We start from the raw sequence: 14714 nt of genomic DNA, 5'->3' as shown, positions 1-14714 counted from the left end.
AAGGCCCTCCAATTTGTAAAGTTCAGTGAGCCTTGAGTTTGAGGTTGCAGTTATGAGAAATGAGAAATATTCTTGCACAAGGTGATTTGGACAGGAAGCTCTCTGTAACTCTCCACCCTGTGCATCCTGACTGCCACCCAGCTGCTCTTTACTGCTGGCTGCAGAGGTCAGGTTGTTCACTGACCTCTCAGGAAATAAGAAAGAAAGAAAAGAATGAATGCAGAGATTTCTTTCTCTGATGCATGACCACTATATTCTAAAAAGTAGCTTGGTTTGACAGTAACTGACAGGTACACCCAGGTGATGACATGTTTGCCCAGCTCACAATAAAACTGATCCTAGCTTTCTACTTACCTGACTTGTTAATCGGCCCTAAATATAGAAACAGGGAAACTTGAGACCAAACCCTAACTCATAAGATGCTTCTATTGTATATATAGTTGATAGTCAACTATTGGTTGAATTATTGATTGATTAAATATTAGGATTATAAGCCAAGTACTGGTGGCTCACACTTATAATCCTAGCTACTCAGGAGGCTAGGATCTGAGGATCACAGTTGGAAGCCAACCCAGGCATGAAAATCCATGAGACTTTTATCTCTAATTAACCAGCAAAAAGCTGGAAGTCAAGCTATGGCTCAAGTGATAGATTGCTAGCCTTGAATAGGAAAGCTCAGTGCTCAAGCCCTGAGTTCCAGCCTCAGGACCAGCTGTGTGTGTGTGTGTGTGTGTGTGTGTGTGTGTGTGTGTGTGTGTGTGTGTGTGTGTGTGTGTTGTTATAATGGCCAAGCACTGCTAACATTTTGTGGTAGAGGGAAACTTTCCTTGTAGTTCTTTGACTCAGGAAAGGAGTTCCTTGACCTAACAAATACTCAATTTAGGGTAAAGAGACTCACTGATAAATTTTGTCTCCTATTTTTCTTTAGTAAAAGCACATAAATTCCAGAAATATTCCTTGGCAAGATCACAAGAAGAAATGGCATATTCTCCAAAGGTCCACAGGGCTCTGGAGTTCCCAGAGAACCTTACTGAGCAAAAATAAAAAAACAGCAATACAGAACAGAGGGTCGAACTCAGTCATTAATTAAGTTGGAGTCTAAAGATCATTAAAAGCAATTACTGCTTTGTCAGCGACTACAAACTGGAACTCTGTTCTTTTTTTTTTTTTTTTTAACTGTGGTTTACAAGAGGAATGACTATGCAGTTTTGAAGCAGACCAGTGCTGTATCTCAAAGGATTTTTTTGTTGAGGTACTTAATAAATTTGAAATGTCAAATAGCATTAAAAAGAGTCTTAAGCAGGATACCAGTGGTCTCATGCTTGTAATCCTAGCTACTTAGGAGGCTGAGCTCTGAGGATTGCAGGCCAAAACTTTTGCTGGAAAGTTCGTGAGACTCTTATCTCCAATTAACTATGAAATGTGAAATCAGAAACAGAAAAAAATTATTGATTATTAAAATAGGGCCAAATATTAAAGGCAGAACCCCTCTGTAGAGAGAAACTCTAGGTCAAATGGCCAGCAGTCAGCCTAAGCCTTTCCCATCCTTGCTTTTTAAAAAGTAAAAGAACATCTCTCCCTCTCTCAAGTTTCCCAGGATGACAACTTGGCAATTTATCACAAACTTTGCTGAAGGCCACTGACAACCTTGAGGTTTGTCACCAGCTGTACTGAATTGCTGTATTAGCCAAAAGCTTACCCCTACTCAAGGTTATGTTTTAGATTTTGTAATTAAGTAATGGTCATGCTGACCAGCTCAAGATTATGTTTTGCTTCTGCTTCTGCAGCTCAAGGTTATGTTTTGCTTCTGTAAATCTGCTTGTTTGCTTTGGCACACACCCCCACCCCTGCATATGTTTTTTCCTTTAAAAGACCCTCATGGGAAAAAGCCCTCATTGCATCCTACTACCCAAATAGTGGGGTGGAGTTGCTGGATGGCTAATAAAGACTCCTTGCCCTGTTAACTGAGTTGGTGGCCTTATTTCCAGATTTGGAATTCTTCATTAACCATCAAAATGTTGGAAATGAAGTGGTGGCTCAAGCAGTAGAGGGTTAGTTTTAAGCTAAAGAATTCAGAGACAATGCCTAAGCCCTGAGTTTGAGCCCCAGGACCAGCACCACATAAAAAGAAAAAGAAAGTCTAAGGAGACTCAGAGTTCAAGACATACTGACAATGGATTTCAGTCACTAACTCTGCTAGGCACAGGTTGCACCATTTAGAGTGGAGAATGATAAGTGTGAAAAACAGGCCAAAAATTAAAAATGAGGGAAAGGAAATTCTTGATTTTTAAGCAGCATGCTTATCCCTTCAGATCCATACTTGACAATCAAAAATGCAAGAGGTTGGTGTTAATAACCACATTTCACAGAATGTTTACTAGGTACTAATGACTTTGCAACAAATTTTCCAAAATCTAGTGATTTAAAACAGTATTCATCTGTCAATGGCTCATACCTGTAATCCTAGTCAGGGAGGAGGCTGAAGTCAGGAGAATCAAAACCAGACTGGGCAGAAAAGACTGCAAGATTCCATTTCCAACTAACCAATAAAATGCCAGAGTTGAGTTGTGTTTCAATCAGTAGATCTCCAGACATGATCAAGAGAGCCAAGCCAGAATGAATGGCTGTGAGTTCAAGCCCCTTAATGGGAGGAGAGAGAGAGAAAGAGAGACAGAGAGACAGAGAGAGACAGAGACAGAAATAGAAAGACAGGAAGGAAGGAAGGAAGGAAGGAAGGAAGGAAGGAAGGAAGGAAGGAAGGAAGGAAGGAAGGAAGGAAGGAAGGAAGGAAGGAAGGAAGGAGAGAGAGGGCGGGAAATAGTGAAAGAACAGCTTTGCCGTAAGTAGATGAAGAGACCTGGGTCCTTCTGTCTCCAAAGACTTTACTTGGAGTCTAATCACTGGCTGTACCTCCAACCACCTGGACCCTTAACTTCCTTGAGTCCTTGCCTAAAAAGTAAGTTACTCCATCCAATAGACCTTGTCTTTGCTCCAGTTTCAGAATGAGTAGGGAGCAAGCCAAGGTAGGAGACCCCTCCCTCCAGCCTTTATCCTCAGGGAAGTGGGAGGGCCATCTTCTGCACCCCCATTGTAGAAACCAATGTTAATATTGCCTTGGTTGTTTTTCTTCCAGTGTCATCTATGGCATTGTGATCCGAACTATTTGGATTAAAAGCAAAGCCCAAGAGATGGTGATTTCCAACTGCTCAGGTAGGTCTTTCTCTACCCTACATCTCCCAGCCCTTGACTAATTAGACCCTGAACTGCAAATATGGGCTGAAGTTTCCTGGATGTACAGTCAAGCCCCACATTCACACCAGACCCATCAAAGGTTACTACCACTAAAGTGTCTTCCACCCTGCCTCTCTGAAACCCAGAGAAGGAAAGAGCATCTTGGGTCTGGCTAGGTTGTGTAGACAGCATGTCCCCCTAAGCAGCCTTGAAGCTGGTGGTCAGACCAGGTAGGAAGCCCCAGAGGGCATGGAGATGAATGAATTTGAGACCAGCACTACAACCAACACAAGATGGGGATTTCCCTACTTGGCATAAATTTAAAGGTGGGGAAAATTGCTTTCTGTCCACTTGGGCCCTAAGCCAGACAGGTCGCAGTCCATACTGTCCCTGTCACATTGGGCTGTGTGGCCTTCAGGATCTCCCTTTTCTATGAAGCTGGATGCATTCATCTCCAGTGTAACAGCTCTTAAGACCCCAAGGCTACCTCTGCTGCCTGGCAAGGTGACTAGGCCTGACTCAGTCACACTGGCCAGGACAACAGCAAACAAGTGGGCCAGAAGGGTGGGCAAGGTGACATTGTCCTAAGGTGATAGTTCAACAATAGAGTGGTACTGGCTGTGCGTAGGTACCATGCTCTTTGTATCCCTAATGTATTCATGCATATACATCAAAATACATACAAATGTATCAGCTTTGCACCCTCAGGTTCATACTAACATAGCCTTCTGCACGCAGCCACATGCACTCAGCCAGAGGGTGCATCTGGAATGACAAGAGCTGGGTTTCACTCCAGATGCATTATGAAGAGTCATGCCACCTTGTTAAGTCTCATAACCTCTCTGAGTTCCAAGAAGATAACGTGACACACACAGAGTAGACTTTAAGTCCCCACTTCTTGGTCATGGGGCTAGCACCTATCTTAGAGCTACACTGATCTTTGACCCCTCTTCAAGCTCCTTTTCCCCTGGGATGTGGGATGGTCCAGAGCATCACTGGGCATGCTGACTGGCTGTCTTCTCTAGGAGGATGAATGGAGAAGTTCCACTGGTGTTTCCCATGAATCCAGTTCTAACTGGCCATGTCCTGCTACTTGCCAGGAATGGGCCAGGAGCCTGGGAATGCCAGGTGGTCAATAACATGGCTCCTGAGTGCAGGCAGGCACTACACTGTCCTTTCCCCCTTCACAACCTCTGAGGCTGTATTGTCCAGATGAAAATTCAGGCTCAAAGGCCAAGGGAACTAAGTTTCTGCTAGTAGCAGACAAACAGGACCCAGATTCAAGTGGCATATGCGATGGACAGAAAGCCTATATTCAATACCCCCAAATCAGGGCGCCTCCCAGAAGGAAGAGATCACAAAACAAAAAGAGGTAAATGAGTGAAGAAGAGCTCAAAGTTAAAAAAAACAGATGAAAAGAAAAAGAAGTATCTTTTAATTAAAAATCCAAACACAAGGTCTTTGGCGTGGCACCCCATTCCTGCCCCCCCCACAGGTTTGCCTTTATCACTCTCTCCCAGAGCCACTTCGGGAGCTTTTGTGCCAATAGATTTTAAAATCAACAAGGTGCAGCATGAGCTGTAGGTTAGGGGCTCAGTTTTGCTGAGGTAGCCCAGGTTACCCCTGTTCACGATTTCTATGCAATCAGGAAGCGAATGAGCGTCTCCCTGCCTGTACCCCTTGCTCTCGCCCCCTGAAGAGCTTCTCTTTCCCCACTGTCTTCGACCAGTGAGCCACGGAGCTCACCTGACTTCCATGAGTTCACCCCTCATAGGGCGACGAGGGCAGATGCCACTGGAGACGGGAAATGATAGAGGGTCTCCACATTCTGCCAGCTACCTGCCCTTTCTCCCTTGTTGTAGGTGAGCTCCCGTCTCTCCCCAGAGCTGCCAGTTTTTGACATTGCCCACTCTTGACACCCAGGGGCTCCCCCATCCTCCAATACTGAGATGGTACCAATGGCCATTTTAGAGACTGATACGCACTGTGACATTGCCTTCCCCCGAGGTAGGAAGAGCTGTCATTAGTTTTTACTCAGAAATACAATTCTATGTCTCCTTTACACGATTCTTAGTTCTCCCCATCTTCTCTGACCATCTGTGTCCTCCTTCTGGAATCAGGCCAGCTGGTTTTCTCAAAAGATCATATGTTGTCTGTATCGTATTCATCAATGGAGCCCACTTGACTTCCTATCTGTCAGCACAGGCATGTTGTTGTGGAGCTGGCTGGTGAACGAGATCTCCAGTGGTGCTGGCATGCCAGGATTATTACTCACCAACAAGGGGACATTAGCTATGATTGCGTGAACAGAAGCTCACTTTGTAAACACTGGCCGCAAAACTCAAGCCATCTCTACTGCAAGAACCATTCTTTTTGCTCACACAAGTGTCTATTTTCTTCCCCTCACTCAAAGGTTGACTAGAAAAGAAAATCCTTTGTAAGAGACCTAAAGACATTCCCACAAACAAGTATAAAGGGCATTGGGTAGAGTAGATTTCCAAAGCTGCCCATTACCTTTCCTAAATTAGCATGCTCTCCATGTTCAGGGTACCTGCACCTCCGTGTGGTGTGGGAACTTGGGGAGGGGCACCCAAAGACACATATAGTCTATCTGGAGAGCACTGGCTCTCTTTAGCTTGTCAGGTATAAATTGAGCCATGCTGTATCCAAATTAAACATTTCCAATTAGATGAAGCTGAATGGGATGGAGAAAAATGGGCATGGATTAGGAACTAGGCTAAAGCCTTTTCATCTTCTAACTTAATTAATTTAAGGTAAGCCCATTAACAGGAATCAATAGTGGTGTCTTTATTAGTAATTATGGATACAGTGGCTTTTCTACAAATAAAAAAATACATGCAAGGAGAATATAAAGCTACATATAGAAATTGTAATGTGCTTGTGAATATTATGTTGTAATATCATAAAAATGTTGACCTTCAGCCAGGCATTGACGGCTCACATCTGTAATCCTAGCTATTCAGGAAGCTGAGATCTGAGCATCACAGTTTAAAGCTAGCTGGGCAGAGGAAAGCTCTTGAGACTCTTATCTCCAATTAACCACCAGAAAACTGGAAGTGGTGCTGTGGCTCAAAATGGTAGAGTGCTTGCCTTGAGCACTCAGGGACAGTGCCCAGGCCCTGAGTTCAACCTCCACTACCAACCAAAAAAAAAATGTTGACTTTCCCAGATGATCTGCTAGTCAATATGGTGCCAACCCAAAATGAATGCAACATCTCATTGAACCTGACAAGCTGCTATTAAAATATATATGGGAACAATCAGAAGCCAAGGCTAGCCAGACCATTCCTGGAGAAGTAAAACAAGTGGCAGTTTGCTGACCAAATACTAAAAATTATTATAAAGGCAAAGTTGTGCATAGAGTATGGTATTGGTCCAATATGATATACAAGTAGAAAATTAAACAGCCCCCAAACACACTCCACATACATAACAACTTCATAGATGTCAGAAGACCACAAGGAAAGAAATGAAATTTCCATCTGTACTCCAATCCATAGGCAAACACTAATTCCCCAGAGATCTGAGTCTTAAATGTAAAAATTAAAAAGGATTTTTCAGAATGAAAGGTATATGATATCTTTGTAACAATGGGGAAAGAAGGCTAGCTTTTCTTTTTTTCTAAATTTCACCTAGCATATCGAAAGAGGCAGCATGTCTTTAATGGAGCTGGGTGGCATTATGGACAAAGGAACCTAGCATCTGCAGTACAGCCCTGGACTCAGCACACGTGGCTTCGCCTCAGTGGTCATCTCTTAGGAACCACAAGTCTGTAGATACCAGGGAACTACTGCCGTTCTCCAAATTGGCATATATACATCTCATGGTATATGATTCACTTGGCAGTATAGTTCTTCAAAAATGTAACAGGCTTCCAATCTATTTGTTTCCAATCAGTCATACATTAGCCACCATAGTCTAAAATCACTTTAACATAATTTTCTCATCTGTTTGTACAAAGGGTGATTTTTTTTTTTGGTTGGTTGTGGAGTTTGAACTTACTCAGGGCCTGGTTGCTGTCCCTGAGCTCTTTCGCACAAGGCTAGTGCTCTACCACTTTGAGCCACATCTCCACCTCCAGCTTTTGAGAGGTTAATTGGAGATAAGAGTCTCATGGAGACTTCTCTGCCCGGGCTGGCTGTGAACCATGATCCTTAGATCTCAGCCTCCTAAGTAGGTGTGAGCCACTGGCACCCAGCTGTATAAGCATGATGCTTAGACATACACACAATGTAGCTTGATCAGACTCATCCTCCTCCATCATCACTGTCCTTCATCTCTCACCCTTCCCAAACCATCCCAATAAGCTTCATTGTTCATTTTCACACAGGCATATAAAGTATGTTGACCCTATTCACCCTCCTTCATAACTATGATGCATGATACATTAAATTGCAAAAGAACAATGCATCAATTTGACTCCATTAACATTTTTAAAGAATCAATCCACAAATGGAAAGAAGCTATTTAGACCACATATACCTGGAAAAATATTAGCATATAAAATAAATGAAGGGTTAAAAACTAATTTTAAAAAGACATACTTTGAAGACAAATAGGTTTTTAAAATGAGCACTACATTAACAGGCATTTCACAGAAAGGGAAACAGGAGTGGCTGCAAAATCATATCACAACCTCTTGGGTCATCCGGACAGTACACTGAAATTTCAAGTAGATACAATCATCTACTCTCAGAACTGGTAAAATTATAAAAATCATATATAGGCCAAACACAGGATATATATATATATATATATACCACTTTCTCAATCCAAAGAACATTTAAAAACCAAGATTATAAATTTCCCATTTGTGCAGTACACAGCTCAGTTAATGTTGAGCTCTGTCAGTCTGGCATTTTCATCAGTCAGTTCTGTCTCAATCATGGTCTGGTCTCTTTAGTATCTTCCTGCCCTTAACTTTGGGAAAATCTGCTTTTCAAAAGGCAAATAGCATCCAAATAGCAAAGGGAAAGCAGCTTATGTGCTTTACTGGAATTACCTAGTAACGTGGAGATTTGTTGAAAGAGGCAGCATGTCTTCAATGGAGCTGGGTGGCATTATGGACAAAGGAACCTAGCATCTCCAGTACAGCCCTGGACTCTGAACACACGTGGCTTTGCCTCAGTGGTCATCTCTTTGGAACCACAAGCCTGTAGATACCAGGGAACTACTGCTATTCTTCATATTGGCATACATACATCTCATGACAATATAGTTCTTCAAAAGTGTAACAGGCTTCCAATCTATTTGTTTCCAATCAATCATACATTGGCCACCCTAGTCTAAAATCACTTTAACATAATTTTCTGATCTGTTTTGTTACTTTCTCGCCTAGTCCCTATTGCTCAGCCCCCTGAAAGCTAGATTGCCAAGAGAGACCTCACCTCAGTCTGATCTGTGCCTCAGAATCACTCCAAGAAGATATTACTACTTGGTTTAAATGTTTCAGTGCCATATAGCTTCATAGGCAGAGCAGGGCCAGCTTTATTAGCTGGGACCCACATACTTAGAAAAGGCTTGGTTTAGTTTCCTTCCCAGCCTGCATTTCCTTTTGCCAGTTCCTTCCTGATCACAGCTAGTAAGCATCACTACACACTTTCCCCCGTTTACCTTCTCATCTCCTGGGCCCCAGGCCCAGAGGCTCCTGGTTGGCCTTCACAGGCCTCCAGTGTCGCCTCCAGTAAATGGTGCTGGGGGGTCCCGCTTCCCACTGTCCACCGGCTGAGCCACTGCCATGTGTTTCAGGTTTTTATAAACACAGTGTTACATAAAAGGTGCTAATTTCTGCCTTCGCTAGGAAAACACTAGCAGCTGTGCAAACTCCAAAGTATCAGTAGCCTTAACAAAACAGAAGTTTATATATATATTTTTTTTGCTCAATTAAAAACTCATTTGGCAGTAGAGGCGGATGGAAAGGGCACTGTCTAACACAGTCCCCCAGAGATTTAATTAGGTAGAAATTCTGCCACGTTTCATAAAGTGCTATTCATGTAGCTCTCGATATCCAGTAAGAGAGTGAACAGGTACCTAGATGATTTGTTTGACCCAGGGTCAGGTCTGGGGAGTAAAGACCTCAGTTCTTCCCAAGTCCCCTTCCATTAAACTTAGCCACATGGCTGAACCTTACCATAAGGGAGACTGGGAAATGTAGTTTAGCTGGGGGCAGGAAAGGATTTGATGGCCAGCTTACCTGTTGTTGTTTTTTTACTTTACTTTATTTTATTTTATGTTGTGAGTATACCATACAGAGGTGTTACAATTACATGGGCAAGATAACGAATACATACCTGTTTGAGTGTAATTGTTTTAGGCCTGTCAAAGTTCCTGGTTTTGTCTGAGCTGAGGTTCAGCAAAGGCTGAGTTAGGTAATCATTCCTCTGACCTCACTGAGAGAGCTCCTGAGACCCAGCAATTGGCTAAAACCCTCCTGAAGATAGGACTTAGAATGCCTCCATCTTGAAGGTTCAGATGTATGTGATATGGCCAGCCCATAGGGAAAGAGGTAATATCTCATGATCACAAAGGGACAATAAGTTCCCTTTCAGGTCAAAGTAAAATGTAAGGGCCACACCATGTAGGGGTATTCTACCCGAAGCTGTCACCGTGGACATCTAGTGAGGAAAAGTTGCATGGAAACTGAGGAGAGATTCTTAAACCCCCTCACCCTACCTCCACCACCAGGAGCTCAATGGATTCTGCTGCAGGCCCCTGCAGTCACAGAACAAACACATCCTTGTTTCTTGATAGAAGAACTTAAGAGCAGGCATCACAGGGAAGGGCAAAGATTCTAAAAAACTCCAAAGCCCACTGGCACCACTGAGACCTACAGAAGAGGAGCAGCAAGCAAAGCAATCACCCAAGGGCACAAACAGCAGTGAAAGAGTGCACAGGGGTGGCTTAGTGACAGATGTCACCCAGCCAGAGCCCTCAGAGGAAGAGAGGTCTGTGGAATGGCATGGGACCTCCCAGGTCAGCAACAGGGGCCATAGAAAACAGGATGCAGCCCACAGTGCCTGAGGAGGCACGGGTGGTGGCCAGGAAGAATCAAGAACACTCTAGATGCCCCTTGGGCTGTACCAGAAAAAGTAGAATTTAAAAAAAAAAAAAATCCTTGGAAGGAAATAACCAGTCATGCAGATAAGCAAGAGGCGGTGTGACGTGTTAAAAATACTCGATGATTCCTGCCGATATTTAGGTTACGTGTGTAGATATAAAACAAACGTTAAGTCTGAAAACCTTTAGTGATCAGGAAGAACTGCTAAAATTCTATTTCTTTTTTTTAAGCAACCCGAAATACACACAGTTTTTTTCCAACACACGAAGCACACTTACTTTAAAATATTGCCGGTTAGATTTCCTTGTTTCTAAACAAATCACCTGCACGTATTACAAACCCACAGATGGCGCTCCCCACGCTCCCCAGGGAGCAGCAGGAATGCATTTTGCTGCTAGTTAAAAATCCCTAGGGACCAATTATTCCAGCATTCAGTGCTAGGGACCCCCATGAACCAGGGCAACTCTGTGGGAGCCCCAAGTCTTACGAAGAGCAAGAGCCGGAACTGGCTATTTGGAGGCTAAGTTCCCCGCCTGACCCCCGATTAAGGATGCACCCTGGCATCACACAGTCTCTTGTCTGTCTGCTTCTTCCAGCAGCAAATGTACCAAGCTCACCAATTCCAGGCTGTGGAGCCACTAATGCATGTTGACAGGTGAAGTCCACTGCTTTTCACTCCTGCTCGGTGCCGAGGACAGAGTAAAACTAATCCTTTTATCTCCCAATAAAGGAGAATTACTTGCATTCTGTAGCTGAGCTCTCTTTGGAGAGCTCGCTTTAGAGCTGGAGGGCCTGCCTTTCCTCCAGTGGTCACATTAAAGACGATTTTCACTGATCCCATTGGGAGATCAGAGGGCAGGCAGTTGATTATATTGTCACCTACCTGTCTTGTGGAAACTATTGCGACTTTCCATTTTAGACAGATTTCAGAGCATAAATGCCATCCTCAGAAACTCTTCTGAAAGACCAACTAAGTCCTCAGAGCTGCACTGGTTAGGGGCTAGCTGTTACCCAGGTCAAGCAAGTGGGGACATTATGAACAGGCTATAATGTGATCTGCTATGGTCTCTTCCTGCCCCATGGATAAAATCCCCTCTGTCTCCAGATCACAATTTTGTATAAAATCTTGTGAGTTTTCTGGAGTTTTCTCCCACAAACACAGCTCCTCTTCCCCCTTGGGAAAACTGCATTCATCCCATGCAACAAGGTAACTAGCACACTACCATGGAGCTTAGTACCTAAAAACCTGTGAATTTTGTGTTTTGTTTATTGGTTTTTGTCTATCTTGGGGCTTGAACTCAGGGCCTGGTTGCTGTCCCTGAGCTCTTTTGCTCAGGCCTGGCCCTCTACCACTTAGAGATAGGAGTTTCATGGACTTTTCTGCCTGGGCTGGCTTTGAATTGTGCTGCTCAGACTCAGCCTCCTGAGTAGCTAGGATTACAGGTGTGAGCTGCCAGCATCCAGCTTTGAGTGCGGTGTTTTGTGCTTTTTTTTTTCTTCTTCAAAATCATGAGACTAAGTCTGGGAGCCTGGGGCAATTTGTTTAAGTGATCAAGAAGGTAGGTGTGTTCTTGCCCTATGGTGATGACTATGCCCTTCTCAGGTTCATACCTGATTCCAGGGCTGTGTCCTTCCCAAGACACCACACTGGATATTCAGGATCTCCACTCTGGGAATGGCAGATGGGCCCGGTGAGGAGGGGTCTGCTGTGTGCTGGAGGATAGCAGCATTCCTGGGCTCGATCTATTAGATGGGTTGCACCCCCACACCAGCACAGTTGAGACAGCCAGATGGTATCAAGGCACTGCAGAATCCCCACAAGACCCCGTCCTCACAAGGAAGACCACCACTGTGAACACTGTGTCACATGTTCCCTCCCGAAAAGGAGGCTCTGTGCTTCAGGGAAGTGCACAGGATAATTTAAAGACCCTAATAGTATAGTAAAGTACCTAACAGTCTCCAGAAAGAAAGAAAGAAAGGAAGAAGAATCCATTATAATTAGTGTGTCAGTTCTTTGCACCTGAGAATCCCCAGGCCTGTTTTTATTGGCAATAGATTGTCCTCTTCCATGAGGAAATCTGCAAACTACTCCCAAGCTCCTGGGGGCTGCTGCTGCCTGAGGAATTCAGCCCAGACTCCTGACAAAGAGATTGGAGGACTCCACGCCTGTCCTTAGCTCTCCTCTCCACCCTCAAACTCATGCTTCAGCAGGCTACGTCTAAACAAGATGATTCACCATGGTCCCAACACATCCTCCGCCTTCTTGTTCCGTATCTCAGCTGGGGATGTTCCCTCTGCTTCCCACATCTCTGCAGTCCCACATGCACCCTTGGCTGTGGATTCCCTCCTGCCCCTTGGGTTTTCTGGCTGCTCCCTTCATCCCCCACAGTCCCCACCCCTGGCCCAGCTGGGGTGGGGTGGGCCTGTGTTCCCCTCCACTCACTGATCCCTTGTGGAACATGTGTGAGTTTTCCTGCTGGACTGAAAGTTCCTGGAGAAGCAGAAGTAGATTTCAGGCTTCCCATTCTGCAACATCTCGTGCTTATTAGAGCAGGCTGGATTCGATGGCGAATAGGCTTGCACGAAGAGAACAAAGATTAGCCATGACTAGTCTCCCCCCGGCCCCCTCTCAGGATTAAAATGACTCTCAAACCAGATTCTGAGCAAGGGGTAAGACTGGCCTCTTTAGGGCACATCTGCCCTCAGCATGCCACGTGGGCACACTGTGGTCTTCTGAACCGGACCTCCACTACAGTTGAAAACACTGAAACCAATTCAGTGAGAGGAGCTGAATTCACAAATAGGGGTTGAAGCCCTGATGGTAATAAAAAAATAAAAACAAAAACTCTTCCATAGTCAAAGGACACGGTGGCCAAGATTTCATCCTCAAATTTGCCATCCCTCCACCACTTTGGTTATTAAGGGCTATTGCACTAAACCTGCCCATGATAATCTCTCTTTTATCATCAGTACTTCTTGACTATGAAAGGGTAGTATTGATTTATTGAACAGTTATTAAGCACTCAGTATGATAATAGGCTACAAGAATGGAGAAAATACATTCCTTGTCCACATGTAGCTTCTATTTCTCATGGATTTGTGGTGTGTGTGTGTGTGTGTGTGTGTGTGTGTGTGTGTGTGTGTGTGTGTGTGTGTGTGTGTGTGTGTGTGACTGGAAATGGAACTAAGGGCATCATGCATGTGAACAAAGCACTCTACCTCTTGAACTCCACCTCTTCAGCCTTTCCAGTGGACTCTTACATTCACCCCTCAAGTGTTTTTATCATCAGGTAATAGCACTTACAGGTAGGCCTTGGTATATGGGTGCTTCAACATTTGTCTGATAGGAAAGAAACACGTAAGACTCACCAGCACTTCTGTCCATTCTCCAAGGATGAATGTTACGTTCTAATCCTTAATGAATATAGTTGGCCAATACCATGGGTTGGGGAACTTGGGAGTCCATCTGATTAGACCTAAAGTTATATCCAGATTTGGTTATGATAGTTTTGTTGGTATCCCTGGCTTGAGCTTTGGTGAAGAAGAGAGTTTCTGAGTTAGATGAATGAATCGGTCTAGAACAACCTTTCTAGGAAAATGATTTTTCCCCAGGTTTCTGCAGGGAACAATGTGGGTGTTTCATCATAGTCTGGGGTTTAGAGATCAGCTCTCCACAAAGAAGGACTTGGCCCCTGTGGTCAACCGGTTCCGTTCCAGTTGCCATTTGGCCATATCTCTTAAAAGTCTAAGTTGCCCCATAGCAATTGCATATGGCACAGGGTCACAAGAAGAGCAGTTTTCAGAGGCATTATAGTTGGAAAATGCCCCAGGAAGTCCTTCTAGATATAGTCAAACAAGAAATAAGTGATCTTCCCATACAAATACTGCAGGTCTGACCTTCAAGTTTCTATCAGAGGGGAAAAAAAGCAGAAACTGTCACATCATGGGCCACTAAATTTTGCCATTCTCTTGTGTATCTGCAGATGGAAAACTCTGCACCAGCTACAGAGGAGGGGTCATCTCAAAGGCAAAAATCAAGGCCATCAAGTATAGCATCGTCATTATTCTCGGTAAGCAGTATCTCTTCTGGTATCACAGAACTGTGTAAACACTCCAAAGACAAACTTGTGCCAGAAGGCCCATGCCAGACAGGCCAGAACACCCATGCCAGACAGGCCAGAACACCCATGCCAGACAGGCCAGAAGGCCCATGCCAGACAGGCATCTATGTATGAGCACTTTGCCTCTTTCACCAGTACTCCTGTCCCTTCTTCAAGGGCCAATATCTGTGTTCTAGCCCCTGATGAATGCAGTTGCCCACCAATACTGTGGATGGAGCAACTTGTAGTCCATCTGATTAGACCTACATACCTGTACCTCATGCTCAGATCCCCTGTCACTCAGC

At 44.3% G+C, this 14714-nt stretch overlaps 1 protein-coding gene across 1 annotated transcript in view; it reads left to right on the top strand.

Annotated features, from left to right (window-relative positions):
- The window catches only part of Npsr1 (neuropeptide S receptor 1), a 96039-nt gene that overhangs the window by 76657 nt on the left and 4668 nt on the right, over positions 1-14714 (top strand). Inside the window, exons 6-7 of the mRNA XM_042695134.1 lie at positions 3134-3210; positions 14293-14379. Coding sequence (XP_042551068.1) covers positions 3134-3210; positions 14293-14379 — 164 coding nt within the window. The remainder of the gene's footprint in view (positions 1-3133; positions 3211-14292; positions 14380-14714) is intronic.

Source organism: Dipodomys spectabilis, unplaced genomic scaffold (assembly GCF_019054845.1).
Source record: "Dipodomys spectabilis isolate Male_0828 unplaced genomic scaffold, ASM1905484v1 ptg000178l, whole genome shotgun sequence".
NCBI lineage: Eukaryota > Metazoa > Chordata > Mammalia > Rodentia > Heteromyidae > Dipodomys > Dipodomys spectabilis.
Note: the sequence above shows the minus strand (reverse complement) of the source record. Positions and strands in the feature narration are given on the sequence as shown.